General features: G+C 33.7%; 2 protein-coding genes across 3 annotated transcripts in view; one reads left to right on the top strand and one right to left on the bottom strand.

Moving 5' to 3' along the window:
* Positions 1 to 16,531, top strand: part of LOC131684849 (uncharacterized) — a 732,442-nt gene that overhangs the window by 195,050 nt on the left and 520,861 nt on the right. The gene's annotated exons all lie outside the window — the stretch shown is intronic.
* Positions 8,657 to 9,470, bottom strand: LOC131684850 (ficolin-2-like). Its single transcript, XM_058968065.1, has one exon. The coding sequence runs from the start codon at positions 9,458 to 9,460 to the stop codon at positions 8,723 to 8,725; it is 738 nt and encodes a 245-aa protein (XP_058824048.1). The 5' UTR covers positions 9,461 to 9,470; the 3' UTR covers positions 8,657 to 8,722.

Here is a 16,531-nt window from a genome sequence, read left to right as displayed (position 1 = left end):
GCAAAATCACCGATCTTCATGAGGTATATTTTATTGTATAGGGATTATGGTGAATAGCTTTTGGTATAAATATTTCGTTAAAATTCCTTTTTTTCTTTAAGATATTAACCCTTAAACTTTATTGCATGATAAAATTGAAAATTTTATATCTCAAAAACTACTGAAGATAATTCAATGAATTTTTGCACACTTGTAGTATGATATTTGCACTATCTTATAAAAATATTTTTATTTTATAATTGCGTGAATAACGGTACTTTGCATCTATTTAAAATTTTCAATTGTATTTTTTCTTATGTTCTTCACGCTAATTTTTTTCGAAACGTATGTTAAGTTATGCGGCAATCTTTCACCTTCAATAATCTGTATTGATAATTTTTCATTTTTGTTCCTATCGAGAGTTATGGAGGATTTTGTAACAGTGCGCTGTTTCAACGCACGGCCCACTTTGATGCAGCCCGCGAGAACGTTCATATTGGCAACGTCGCACGTAGCTACATCAGAAAGCGCATCGTGTGGGAAGTGCGCATCGCATGACTAAAAGAAACCATATCTCTCGATTAGCGCAAAAGGGCAAACTTTTCAATACGAATTATCGAAGGTGATTTTTTTCCGGATATTTTGAGATGCGTTAAATTTTTTTGACTGAAGAGCACAACAAAAATTATAGTTGTTTCATATATTTTTTTATTATTATAATTTGACGCTACTAACAATTAACATCTTTAAAAACACTTTTGTTAGTCAAAATACATCTACGTTATATCCAAATTCTTTTTTAGTCTACAACATACTATATGAAAGTGGAAAATCTTATGCCAACAGCATTTTATTTCACGTTTTTATTTTCACCGAGTGATATTACCTTTAAACAACGATGTGTCTTTTGAAAAAATTTACATAAAATCTGTTGTTCGATCGCATCGTTGTTGGGGTTGTTTATCAATATTGCTTCTGTTAATTCTGTTGATTGGTGGTTCTCCAAGTTCTGGTACGATATTATTTATTTTTGTCGAATTTCAATTAATCATCAACGATCTTTATTTCAAAATCATCGTTACAGTTTTCCGCATGTACCTGTTGAGTCATCGAATATTCCAGTTCCATTACTTTGGCAAACAATATAAGAAGAAAAATAAAACGTGTACATTTTCCTATATTTTAAACGCGTTATAGAGGAACCCATTACTATAAACACGGGATGTAAATTTGAAAATTTAAGGAAAATTATGTTTTGTTCATGTCCATATTTATTTTCGTTGTATTTTTTGCGCCCATTACGACATATGCTACACATGTGTTTATCACTCCACATGGATGCAATAAAAACAAGATACGACGAACATATTTATGATTTTTTTTAACGGAATACATCATTCGTGTGATCGACCCATATTTAAAACATAAATCAATCGAATGTTTTTTTGAGCAAATATTGTATATCTTGAGATAATATAGCATTTCGTCGAGTTCTCTCTATATGGGGGACTTGGGTGTTGTGCGATCGAAACAAAAACAAACGTCAAAACGTTTTCTCACTCGCACTGATGCAAATTAAATGAGCGCGTAATTTAACGCACGACCAGATGACGCGTGGCTGAAAAGTCGCTATGTGGATTTAAGAAAAAATTCACAATATACCGTGCTACCTCTTAGACAGAACCAACTGAAAATAAAACGTGGTGAAGTATGTCAATTTGCGAAAAATATGCCAACGCAGATTAAAACATGCCCACTGCTCAACTGTGCTCATCGACTGGTAACAACCGAGCGCACTTGTCCGAGGTATTGAGTGACAGTAAATTAAATAACTCTTGAACAATATAATAACGCTAAAGAGCATGCAAAGTTACTCAGAAAACATCACTTTCAATTATCCATAAAGAAAAGCTTGTCTTTTTGCTTTAATCGCAGAGATGCCAATTTTGAACATGAGATACGCTCCTTCAAAGCGATGCGCATTAGGACGTTGCGACGTGCGGCGTTGCCAATATGTACGTTCTCGCGGGTTGCATCGAAGTGGGCCGTGCGTTGAAACAGCGCACTGTTACAAAATCCTCTATAACTCTCGATAGGAACAAAAATGAAAAATTATCAATACAGATTATTGAAGGTGAAAGATTTTCGCATAATTTGATATAAGTTTTGAAATTTTTTAGCGTGAAGAACATAAGAAAAAATACAATTGAAAATTTTAAATAGATGCAAAGTACCGTTATTCACGCAATTATAAAGTAAAGATATTTTTATAAGATAGTGCAAATATCATTCCATAAGTGTGCAAAAATTCATTGAATTATCTTAAGTAGTTTTTGAGATATAAAATTTTCAATTTTATCATGCAATAAAGTTTAAGGGTTAATATCTTAAAGAAAAAAAGGAATTTTAACGAAATATTTATACCACAAGCTAATCACCATAATCCCTATACAATAAATTATACCTCATGAAGATCGGTGATTTTGCGAAAAAATCGAGGATCACTTGACATGGCTTTACTCAGTTGCCTACAAAGAAATTATGAAACAGAAAGGGGGTATACGTGAGAACTTTGAAAATTATTTCATTTTGCAAAACAAATTTGACAGTATACGTCGTGCCAAAAAATCTAGTTATTGGAGACACTTCGTTAATGGCTTGTCAAGAGAAACATCAATGAGTACTCTTTGGAACACAGCCAGAAGAATGAGGAATCGAAACGTGACTAATGAAAGCGAAGATTTTTCGAATCGTTGGATATTTAATTTTGCCAAGAAAATTTGTCCCGATTCTGCTCCTGCGCAGAAAATCACTCGCGATGCTCCCACAAGTAACGATTTCATAGATTCGCCTTTGACAATGATGGAATTCTCAATTGCACTCCTCTCATGCAACAATAATGCTCCGGGACTAGACAGAATTAAATTCAACTTGGTGAAGAATCTGCCTGACCTAGCAAAAAGACGCTTGTTGAATTTATTCAATAAGCTTCTTGAGCAGAACATTGTCCCGCACGACTGGAGACAAGTGAGAGTTATCGCTATTCCAAAACCGGGAAAACCAGCCTCCGATCATAACTCGTATCGACCGATTGCAATGTTATCCTGCATCAGGAAATTGTTGGAAAAAATTATCCTACGACGTCTCGACAATTGGGTTGAGGCGAACGGCTTGCTATCAGATACCCAGTTTGGTTTTCGGAGGGGAAAGGGAACGAATGATTGTCTGGCGCTACTTTCGTCAGAAATCCAACTAGCTTATGCAAAAAAAGAACAAATGGCGTCTGTGTTCTTAGACATAAAAGGAGCATTCGACTCTGTTTCCATTGATGTTCTCTCAGAGAAACTACATCAATGTGGTCTTTCACCAATATTAAATAATTATTTATACAACTTATTGTCAGAAAAGCACATGCATTTTTCATATGGCGATTTGGCAACATTCAGAATAAGTTACATGGGCCTCCCACAAGGTTCTTGTTTAAGCCCCCTTCTCTACAATTTTTACGTGAATGATATTGATAATTGTATTGTCAGCCCATGCACTCTAAGACAACTTGCAGATGATGGCGTGGTTTCTGTTACAGGACCAAAAGCCTTAAATTTACAACAACCACTGCAAGATAGTTTGGATAATTTATCAAGTTGGGCTTTGAAGTTAGGCATCGATTTCTCTACGGAGAAAACAGAGTTGGTTGTTTTTTCAAGGAAGCGTGATCCAGCTCAGCTTCAGCTTCAGTTGGTTGGTAGAACGATAGCCCAAGTCCTGACTTTTAAATACCTTGGAATTTGGTTCGATTCTAAAGGCACATGGGGAGGCCACATTAGGTATCTAATAACGAAATGCCAACAAAGGATAAATTTTCTGCGAACAATAACTGGATCATGGTGGGGTTCTCATCCAAGTGACATGATAAGATTGTATCAAACAACAATACTTTCAGTAATGGAATATGGGTGCATCTGTTTCCGTTCAGCTGCGAACACTCACATTATTAAACTGGAACGGATACAGTATCGCTGTTTACGAATTGCCTTAGGTTGCATGCAGTCGACCCATACGATGAGTCTTGAAGTACTAGCGGGAGTTCTTCCTTTAAAAGACCGATTCTGGGATCTTTCTTCTCGTTTACTTATTCGATGTGAGGTTATGAACCCACTGGTAATTGAAAATTTTGAAAGACTTGTCGAGCTTCAACCCCAAACCAGATTCATGACAGTGTATTTCAATCACATGTCACAAGAAATAACGCCTGCTAGGTATGTTCCCACATACGTCAATATACTAGATATTCCTGAATCCACTTTATTCTTCGACACGTCCATGCAAGCAGAGATTCGTGGAATTCCGGATCATCTACGCTCGCGGGAGATCCCTAAAATATTCACAAGTAAATATCAACACATAGACTGCCTTAAAATGTTTTACACTGATGGGTCACGAATCAGTGAGGCCACTGGTTTCGGTATTTTCAACAATAATTTTTCAATTTCTCTCAAACTTGCAGAACCCGCCTCTGTTTATATAGCGGAACTAGCAGCAGTTCACTATAGTTTGCAAATAATTAATACTTTACCCCCGAACCATTACTTTATCCTCACTGATAGTCTCAGCACAATTGCAGCTCTACGCTCAAAGAGGATTGATAATCACGATCCATTCTTTTTGGGGAAGATACGAGAATCTCTGAGTAACCTGACAAGAAAATGTTATAAATTTACCCTAGTGTGGCTCCCCGCCCATTGCTCTATTGCGGGAAATGAGAAAGCTGATAATTTAGCCAAGATTGGTGCACTAGATGGTGAAATATATGAAAGACCCATCGCTTACAATGAATTTTATAGCGCTTCTCGACAGAGGACACTTGCTAGTTGGCAAACATCTTGGGACAATGGCTTTAAGATATCCAAAATGTAAAAACAAAAGAATTTGGCACCGCCAAGCTAACGCATTTGTGCCTATCAAATAAACGAATTGAATAAAAAAAAAATAATCTTGGGACAATGGAGATATGGGACGATGGCTACACTCAATTATCCCTAAAGTATCAACGAAGACATGGTTCAAAGGATTGGATGTAAGTCGGGACTTCATCCGTGTGATGTCTAGGCTCATGTCCAATCATTATACTTTAGATGCGCATCTCCGTCGTATTGGGCTCGCTGAGGGTAATCATTGTGCTTGTGGAGAAGGTTACCACGACATTGAGCATGTTGTTTGGTCCTGCACTGAATATCGTGAAGCCAGATCACAATTAGTAGGTTCTTTACAAGTCCGAGGAAGACCAATCCATGTTCCTGTTAGAGACATCCTGGCGTATCGCGATCCTCTATACATGGAACTTATCTATCATTTTCTAAAAACAGCGTCTGTCAAAATTTAATTAAATTCATCTCCTCATACTCTCATCCAAGGTTAATCATTCACCAATTAAAGGGTCCTAGAATATTTAGTTTTTAAATTTAGACAATAACAGAAAAAAAGTAAATAAATACACCCGAAAATACTAGATCAGTATGAAATACAACAATGTAAGGAAAAAAGCAAACAATAAAGTGATTTCAGTGTTAGTTTTAGACAAAGTACTAGTATAGTTAAAATTAGTCTTAAGGATTTTTGTAACGTGCTATGTAAAAAAAGAAACTGGCGTAAAAAGCTATTGCAAATGCCGTGTCAAATAAACGTATGAAAAAAAAAAAAAAAAAAAAAAATAAGGCGAAGGTACACCAACCGAACACTTCAATGATGAAAAGTTTTGAACATAGGTCCGGTACAGATTTGTTTCTATTATCATTCGTATTTGACTGCTTGGTGCGAACAGCGGGCTGTACAATACCGAGAAGTACATATTTTCGAGCTGTACACGGCTGGTGAGTGTATCAGTTTGGGTTGTTACGTGCTACTTGCAGAGGCTATCATTTTCATTTCTGGTGGGTGGACGATAGCATACATACACACAAAAGACCGACTTTAAAACATCTGACCGAAGCTCGTTCGTGTTTCGTTCCCACTAATTTCATGCACCGAGCAAATCTTGAACAGTTTTTGTTCGAAGCTCCTCTTTCTCAATGGAAGTGAACTGATTTCATTCGATGCCCAAATTGTGATTTCAGTCGATTTCAGCAAATCTTGCCCGAAAATGTAACTGTCAACACCAGGAGAGAAGATGATTATAAACCTTCGTGGATCAATTTGTGCACTTTCTGCGATAGTAATCAGGACTAATTGGAACAAAAATCTCACAGAGTATTTTCTTTGGTATACAAATTAGCCCTTATTAGCGCTATCAAACCATTCAAAAGAATTAAATTTGAAAATCTTTTCCTTCACCAACTACTGTTTTCATTTTCCGCTAATTTCATGTATCGAACCGCTAAACTTCAGGAAGTATTTATTGGAATGGTCGGTTTCTATTAGCTAACCTTGTTGGATGGACTACGTTTCAACTTCGGGAATAATAATTATAATTAACCCATTCATGCCCATGTTTTCTGTGGACAACAACTTTTTTAAACAGCTATAACTTTAGATTGAGACAAGATTTGCTCACAAAAACAAGTAAGACTAAGAAATTTGATTATTGCCTTTTATTTGAGCATTAACAGTTACAAGCAACAGCTCTACAACTGAAGTTATTGCAGTTAGTCTGATTGGATTCCGATGGAGCAGGGCTGCCAGGGCCAGTTTACGTCGACGACGGAAAATGAATTTTTCATATATATTCGTTATCGTGCAATATTTTTGAAAACTGATGAAACTTATCAATTTAGACTGTCTTTGGCTACATTTTCCAGGCATTTGGACTATTGTAAATATTCTAGGAGAATTGTATTAAGCATTGGAAGGTAAAAATTGAGCCTCTTCTAGCACTGCAAGGGAAGCACCTATCTTTATGAAAAAAGGCTTTTCATGTTTTTTGATACCACCATTTTCAGGGAAAAATAGTTTTGAAATCCTACATGCACTAGGAAAAAGTTGGGCATGAAAGGGTTAAGATTCAGCCGGCTCCGTGAACTGACTGTAGCAATTCGTTTGTGCTAGTAGCAAGGACCAATTGGTTGGTGTTAAGTCAGACCGGACTAAGTGACAATATATTAATTTCGAGAAAAACGAGTTTAAAGTTCGAATTGCAGCATTCTTTATATTAGATTTGGATATAAATTTCCCCAAAACTCTTGTTTATTGTTACATATTTGAAATCTTGCAAAAGTCGTGTGTAGCTGAAGAAATTCTCTATCCATTGCTATCATTATCTCATTTTTTGATGTTTTGCGACTTAGTCCGGTCTGAATTAACATCAAAGAATTGGAACAAAAATCTCCCACCTAGAGTACCTTTGCGTTGGAAAACTAATTAGCCCTCATCAGCGCTATCAAACAGTCAACCAAAAATTAAATTTGAACAACATTTCACTCACCAACTATTATTTTTTTTTCTGACGGGTCGAAATTAGCATACACACACAAGAAAAACCCCGATTTTTAATCATCAGACTGAAGCCGCTAATCTTGAACAATGTTTGTTCGAAAAGCTCCCCTTTCTCGATGCCGGTGAACTGATTTCATTCGATGGCCTGCCCATTTAGCTCCGAGCGCAAATTAAACCGATTACAATTACACTGTCGGCAAGGGCAGGGGTAGTTTGCGAGCGATGCGAGCGTTGATTATTTTTCCTTTCGATGGTCAGCCCCTTTGGATTCGAACGTAAACTGAACCAATTAAAATTAGGCATGGCTTACTATGATAGAGCTAAAAAAAAAATAACTTTTTATACTGACGAGGAAGAAAGTTGTTATCATCGACAAAGTTTTAGAAATGCTCGCAATGAAGAATTTTCTTGAACAACTATAACTTGTAGGGCTAAAGGCTATCGATTTATAAAGAGTTTTCTATTCTATTTTTTAATATAACTTTTTCCATTGTGACTTATCGTGCAAACGATATTTCAGAAAAATTTGGAGGCATTAAAACCACATAATATTGTAAAAATACTCATTCGTTTCAAAGTTATTTATATTTTAACATTTTTTTACGATCCGTGTCACTCTGGAGTCCTATGAATAGGGAAAGCTTATTTTACCATGTATTTTTTTTCACTTTTTCCATACAAAAATCAACAAAAACATTTTTTTTCGCAAATTTTAGTATTCATGTACAATAATAGTTTTCATTTATACGTGATTGTTCCCGATTTTATAAACGTGGAAGCAAAAATGGGGAGTTTTTAATATCATTGGAGACACCAAACTGATAAATACTCAAATACATAATGAATTTAATGCTTACAAAAGGCGTTAAACAATTAAATACCAAATTTTTCTAATTTTTTTTTTCTTTCACGATTTTTTTCTTAATTTTAACTAGTTTGAAAATTGGAAAATAATATTCGAGTACTGAAATGATATTCAGACTGAACACCTGTCATCGATATGTATGATTTTTCCTTCTCCAATTTCTGGAGAGATATTTATGATTTTCCAGCTAGTGGAATGCTCAATGTATACGAACTGATCTAAAGACTAAAAACCGATTCTCATTTAGAAGAAGAATTCTAACGTGAGCCAGACCAGTGATATATATATTAATAAAATGTGATGTTGTAATTTATTACAGCTTCAGCCTCATTCGCTGAAAATATTAGAATATTAAAATATAAAAATTGTTCAAATCCTTCTCGATAATTTTCTTAAAATATTGAAATTAGTTTTATTAATAGAGCATTTATTACAAAAAAAAGCATTGCACTACACGCTTCTTATTAACATTCTAGTCGTTTTCATACGGAAAAACTTATCATTAAACTTCCATACCATTCCACCAGAAGTGAAGCTATACATCCCATTCAAATTTGATTTATAGCATAGTGCATACCACCAAGCTCCTTTAGCGGAAACAGCGCAATTACCCGGGGAGTCATCGTAGTCACGGTCGAAAGCGGTAAACTTGTGGCCATTATGGTATGTCAACGAATCTGCTCCTTTCGGACCACTGTAACTACCCACAGTAAGTTTGTAAAACTCGCTCTCGCTTGCTACAGCAAATTTGGCATATTTCACAATATATGTATCTGTTCGGTTGGTCATCACTATATGGAGCTCATGTTTTTTTGCAGTAGTTAGCCTGTTGATCCGATCCAAACCCAACCAAAACTCGTGGTCCAGATGTCCGAAACCTTGCTTGTAGTTGCACCAATCTCTATAGAAGTTCACCGAACCATCGTACCGATTCTGGATCACATTCCATCCTCCAGACTTATACTCGTGATCGCATTGTGCTAAGAATGGTTCTCCAAATCCAGAGTCCGGGTGAATCAAGAAAACACCCGAAGAATTCCTCGGCGTTTCTTTGCATGTTTCGGGTACTTTAAGACTATTGAAGGCTCCCTGTGGACCTGGTCCGGTTATGCGCATCCTCTGTGGTCGTGAATGCGTGTTCAAGACCAGACACGTGAAAGCTAGTGTTGCCAAATAACGTAGACCCATTTCACCTGATGTCCGTTGAGGATCAACTGAACGGTTTCTCGCATCATCAGTTATTTTATAGTAACCGCCAAAGTATTGAGCTGAATAGCGTAAAATTTGTGTGAAATTGCTCTTCTGCGAACTAATTTCGCGCTAATTCTAATTTCGCACTGAGATTAGCGAATTCGTCACTATCATACAACAAAGGTCATTCGGGTTAAAATGCGCTAGATGTGCAATTTTACTCTCTCAAAAAGCAGTGCAAAGTATCGATTGTAGAATTCGGTTAACCAAACATGATCAAGCATGATTGTGACAATTGTTGAATTCAGCGCCGTTTTAGGACCACTCGTGGCCCCTGGGTACAATTAAACTGAGGTGTACTTATAATTGCGCAGAAGTAAACAGCTGTAGCCCTACGAAAATGTGCATATTTATTGTATTGGTATGAAGTTTTATGAAAAATAACGAATCAAAGTCCAAAAATATCCACAAATTAGATCCGAAAAGAGTTTTCCAAAGATCCCCTGAACATTGCATTGGAATAGGCAAATGACCGTAAGATTAAAACCTCTATAATCAAAATAACAAAAAACTTGTTCCGCGCAAAATTTCTTTTTTGAGAAATCTGTGACCGTAAAGGCTCATTTAACATCCAAAACAAATTGATCGTTCCTATTTCCTGATAACTAATTAATGTCTATAATTAAAATGAAAATACCAAATAATCTTAAACGACATCATCAAGAAAAGAAAAACAAACGAAAAGGTAAAAACAGAAAAGAATGGAAACATTGTAATTAATTAGCCAACAATGGAATTTTACCAAACATTTCCGAACTTTCTGAAACAATGGTTCTCTGCATTGTACAATCCGTTTTATTCATTTACTATATTAAAGTTCTATATACACTTTTTTCAGCATATTCATTTGATGGATTTATTTCATTAGGAATTTTTTTTTAATTTTTCATCTGTTTTATTCGTTTCATCCTTTGGATTCATTCTGATCAGTTTATTCATTTCGTACATTTCATTCATATCACTCATTTTACTTATTATATTTAGCGTTTTCATTTTATGCATTTTACTCATTTTTTCCAGTTTATACATTTTATTCAGTTTTTTTAATTTTCAAGATCTGACTATTTTTTCAGTCATTCAATTTATTCGTTACATCCAAATAATTTATTTGAAACAAATTAATTTATTCTGTTAATTTCATAACTTTTTTATGTCGTTTAATTTTTCATTTTAATCATTGTATTGTTTGTTTATTTTCTTTCTTTTTAATCACTTGATCATTTTCTTTTATTTTATTTATTTTATTCGTTTTACTGATTTTATCAACCACTGCATGCCTAGTTTATAAACAAGAACGTTTTTGAACAGCTATAACTTTGAGGTTAGATTTCCTCGCATAAGCATCTAATGGTTTAATATCGCTTAGATTTTCATTTTAATCATTGAATGCAATTTATTCTGTTTATTTTTTCATTTTACCAATTCCATTATTTTGATTATTTCATTCATTCTATCGATTTTAATAATTCAATCCATATTGTTTTTTATGTCACTTAAATATATGGTTTAGTTTTGTTTGTTTTATTTATTTTACTTATTTCAATTATTTTATCCGTTTTTTTATTTTATGTCTTTTAGCTGTTTTGTTTCATTTATTTCATGTATATTATTTATTTTATTTATTTGATTATTTTATTTATTTCTTGTATTTTATTAATTTTATTTACCTTATTTATTTATTTTTATATTTCTTATTTTATTTTATTTCTTTCATTTATTTTCTTGGTTTAATGTTTTTATATATTTTACTCATTTTACGATTTTCATCTATCTTTTCATTTTATTCATTCCATTCATATAATTAATTTTATATATTTTGCTAATTTTTTTCGTTTTATTTATTGCATTCATGTCATTCACTTTCTTCAGCTCATTCATTCTGTTAATCTTATTTATTCTATTTATTTAATGTATTTAATTTATTTTATTTATCTTATTTATTTAAATTATTTCGTAACGGGTGAATGACCGTTAGGTTAAAACTGGCAATAAAAAATTACAATTATTTCATATATTTTGTTAATTCTATTTACTTTATTAAATTTATTTATTTTTTTATTTTATTCATTTTATTTATTTTATTTATTTTATTTATTTTATTTATTTTATTTATTTTATTTATTTTATTTATCTTATTTATTTTATTTATTTTACGTATTTCATTTATTTAATTTTTGTTATTAATTCTATTTGTTTTATATATTTTATTTACTTTATTTGTTTCATTTTGTTTTCTTGAATTATTTTTTTACATATTTCATTAATGTTATGCAGTTCATCTATTATTTTATTTTATTTATATCGCGTATTTTATTTATTTTATTTTATTCATTTGTTTTATTTATTTTACTCATTTCATACATTTTGTTCGTTATATTCGTTGTATTCATGTTATTCTCTTTCTAAATTTCATTCATTTTATGCATTTTGTTCATTTAACTCATTTTACTTATTTTATTCATTTTATTAATTTTATTCCTTATATAAATGTCATTCATTTTGTTTTTTTTGTTTTCACTCATTTAACACATTTTATTCATTTTGTTTTTATTTTATTTATATTATTAGTTTTGTTAATTTTTTTCCAGTCCATTCACTTTATTCAGTTTCTTCGTTTTTTTTTTAAATTTTATTGATTCTTTGCAGTCCTTGCCTTTATTCTTTTCATTCAATTTGTTAGTTTGAATCAATTTACTTTATTGACGAATTTCGCGCCAACTCGAACAAATGTTGGCAGCACCCCCTCAGATTTTAATGAAACTTTCTGTACATGAGAACTTTATCACAAAAAGCCGCTTTGCATACTTTGTTTTTCCAAAAATGATCTAGGCTGTCTTTTGAAAAGGGTCAATTTCAATTTTTACCAATTTTTTCAAATGGCTATAGTATAAAAATGACAAATCTTACAAAAAATTCTGATTTTCAAAAAATAGTCCAATTTTTGAATAAAAATATTTAAAAACTTCTTCGTCGACTCCTGCACTGAAAAAAAAATTGATTTTTGGAATTCAAAGTCGATTTAAAAAAAAACCATCTCTGATTTGGATGAAATTTTATTCCAAGCTAGGTAATTCTGTTCTCTACCTGCCGTCAAAAATTCAGGCTCGGCTCTTTCAAGAAAAAAAAATTATTTGAAAAAAAATTTTCAGTGTCAAAACTGAATTTTTTTTTTCAGTGTGCTTTTATCGAAAACTAAGCCAATGAAGGTCATAATCATCTCAGAATCAAATTTACCAAACGGCTAGTTGCTTGATACATGCAAAAAGTATCAGTAACGAATTTTGTATATATTCATAACAAACTTGAATGTAAACCTTCAATTTTAAACTTAAAGGATTAGGAATTCAAACAGTTTCCAGTTTCAAGTTTCAAGTTCCAAGTTCCAAGTTCCAAGTTCCAAGTTCCAAGTTTAAAGCTTCAAGTTTCTAGTTTCAATGTTTCAAGTTCCAAGTTCCAAGTTCCAAGTTCCAAGTTCCAAGTTCCAAGTTCCAAGTTTCAAGTTCCAAGTTCCAAGTTCCAAGTTCCAAGTTCCAAGTTCCAAGTTCCAAGTTCCAAGTTCCAAGTTCCAAGTTCCAAGTTCCAAGTTCCAAGTTCCAAGTTCCAAGTTCCAAGTTCCAAGTTCCAAGTTCCAAGTTCCAAGTTCCAAGTTCCAAGTTCCAAGTTCCAAGTTCCAAGTTCCAAGTTCCAAGTTCCAAGTTCCAAGTTCCAAGTTTCCAGTTTCCAGTTTCCAGTTTCCAGTTTCCAGTTTCCAGTTTCAAGTTTCAAGTTTCAAGTTTCAAGTGTCAAGTGTCAAGTGTCAAGTGTCATGTGTCATGTGTCAAGTGTCATGTGTCAAGTTTCAAGTTTCAAGTTTCAAGTTTCAAGTGTCAAGTTTCAAGTTTCAAGTTTCAAGTTTCAAGTTTCAAGTTTCAAGTTTCAAGTTTCAAGTTTCAAGTTTCAAGTTTCAAGTTTCAAGTTTCAAGTTTCAAGTTTCAAGTTTCAAGTTTCAAGTTTCAAGTTTCAAGTTTCGAGTTTCGAGTTTCAAGTTTCAAGTTTCAAGTGTCAAGTTTCAAGTTTCAAGTTTCAAGTTTCAAGTTTGATGTTTGAAGTTGAAAAGTTCTAGCTCCCACTAAATTTTATTGGATTCTGAGATGATTGTGACTTCCATTGGTTTAGTTTTCGATAAAAATACACTGAAAAAAAATCAGTTTGCATAAGGAAAAGTTTTTTTTAATGACTTTTTTCCTTGAAAGTACCCAACTTGAATTTTTGACGGTAGGTAGAGAACATAATTACCTAGCTTGGATTAAAATTTCATCCAAATCAGAGAAGTTTTTTTGAAAATCGACTTTAAATTTTTAAAATCGATTTTTTGCAGTGTAGGAGTCGATGAAGAATTTTTTCAATATTTTTTCCAAAAATTGGGCTAATTTTGTGAAAATCACTCCCTCAACCTTTTTTTGTAGGATTTGTCATTTTTAGACTATAGCCAATTGAAAAGAATTGGTAATAAAAGTTTGACCCTTTTCAAAAGACAGTCTAGATCAGTTTTGGTAAAACAAAGTATGCCAAGTGGCTTTTTGGGACAAAGTTCTCATGTACAGAAAGTTTCATTTAAATCTGAGAGGGTGCTGCCAACTCTGAATACGGTTTAGCGTGAAATTCGTCCCATTAATTTTAAAACTTTTTTTAATTGCCTAATGGTTCACTCAATGAATCCATTTGGTTTATTTATTCTATTAATTTGATTTATGTTAATCATTCTACTCATTTTATGAATTTGATAACTTTTTATCCAATTTTTACTACATTAATTTTTTGATTTAATTTGTTTTATTTATTCGTGCTAATTGGAAACTGTGTTCATCCCACCACTAGAAGACTTAGAAGTCCTTCAAGATATGTTTAAGAGTGTCTTCATGAATGATTTTGCTATTTCTAATGTATTCTAATTTTGCTATTTCTAATGTATTCTAATGTATGCCTTGCATCTGCATTCCTTGTCTACAGAAAATGGGAAAACGAAATGTCTACGAGCACTGGGGTTACCTGCGCGATGAATTTCAAATTTTCAAATAGTTTTGAGCGATTAAAAACTCCAAAAGAATCAGTTTTGTACCGTTGTTTATTTGAACCACCATCTTATCTTTGGAGCACTCATGTCTTAACTCTAAAATTAAAGAATGTGCTACGAATACGATTTAATCCACAACATGGAACTCTAAATCTCTGCCATCATTCGAATTTGTTCTGCTCATTGGGAAAATTCGATGGTCCATAAAATGTTCATGGTCTCACACAAAGCAGAATTCATCGATCTGCCTGTCGGTTGGCCAGTCAGCCATGTGCGCTTCGCTTGTTCGCACGGTAATGGGCAAATGTCAAATGTAATTGGAGGATTGCGCGGATCGGATTTAGACGTACTTAGGTATTTTTGTCATGTTCGATATGCTCCAGCGGAATGCAGCACTTTAGCCCCGCAATCCCGATTGAGTTGATGTTTTTGTCTCTGCAAGTCGCCCACAACCATTTCGACATGAATTTCGTATATAATCCATTTTATTTTATTGCGTATATAATCCGGGATTAGGTTGATGATTTTTAAAGTGATTTCATAACCTTTCTATATGAGAATGGCAAAAAGCTAGTACTTTTTAATATGTTATGATGTTGTTTGCTCCTTATCGAGTTATTTAAGGTGAAAGTTACCCCAAAAATATCACAAAGTTTAGAATATCTTTTTAAATTCAACATATAGGAAGTAACTATGTTTGGCAAAAATATATCTTTCGATACCGCAAACAACTTTGTGCAAGATTTCAAGAAGGTAAGAGAATGTCTAAAAAAGTTACCATAAAAAAACTAGTTTAAAGGGGTCTTCCATATGATATGTTCCACATCTTGTAAACCTTTAACGCTAGATATATGGTGTCTTCTGCAATTTCCTTTGTAGAAATATTTTCTACAACTTTGCCGTAGACAAAAAGTCTCTATCTTATTTGAAAATATCGTATATCACTTATAGGTGAATTAATCACTGAACGGTATACTCCTATGGATGCGCAATCATAAGGGTAACAACTTCTACAGCGTTTTCCCGTCATGCAATTCGATGTGGGGCACCCTTTAGAAGTAATGCATCTACAAACGAGTTCGTTCCAGCACCGACGACTTCTGCTACGGTTGCTCCCCAACCGGACACACAGCATGATTTTCTCTGTATATTACAAGAACGTGAGGGGTATAAGAACGAAAACGCAAGCTTTTCGCTGGCACCGTTTGTGTTTCTGAGCAAACTCCTGGTCATGCAATTAATGAAATCAAAACTTGGTTTGGCTTAGCAATATGCAATATGCTATATTTTTCCTTGGTGGAGACAACTTTAGGTAATTTTCTTCTTAACCTTCCGGCAGTCGCGTTAGTGCACTGAGTACACGCTGCCTTGAAAATCTAACGAAGTCATCTTAGGGCATCAGCGGGTGCTTGTTCAGTGAGCCATTTGCGCGACTTCCGGAGGGTTAATGGAGAAAAAAAGTTTTCACCAAAAAAATTTTCCACTAATGATAAATTTAACATCTTTTCCATATTTTTGTGAATTTTACCTTTCGTCCATTATGTCTGAAGTAGGTTAATTTTCGTTTAGATACTAAATCTTCATTCCACCAATCCATTTCGTCATTCTGCGCCCCAAACTCATATAGAAAGGTTCAAGATTTTAACTTTCAGACCATCAGTATAATATCGTCCCAAACTAAGTACAATCAATTCACAGGCAAAGTCATAAATTTGTTTATCTGATCGGAACAGGAAAAAACAATCCAAAACTTTCCTCCAAAGCCCGCCCGTGAATACCTACCAAAACAGGCACCTAGGCACCGACCTAATTGACTCGTACACAAGCATTCCCTGCCAATACCGGCTTCACACTGGCAGGACACGTCCGCCGTTAATGTGATTAATAAAGAGTAATGACGGCCACGACGGTCAGTGGTAGGAAGCTCGATAGAGCCAGCCGCCCGCTTTCGATGC

The sequence above is a fragment of the Topomyia yanbarensis genome, chromosome 2 (genome assembly GCF_030247195.1).
Source record: "Topomyia yanbarensis strain Yona2022 chromosome 2, ASM3024719v1, whole genome shotgun sequence".
In the NCBI taxonomy this organism is placed as follows: domain Eukaryota; kingdom Metazoa; phylum Arthropoda; class Insecta; order Diptera; family Culicidae; genus Topomyia; species Topomyia yanbarensis.
This window is presented reverse-complemented; position numbering and strand designations above follow the sequence as displayed.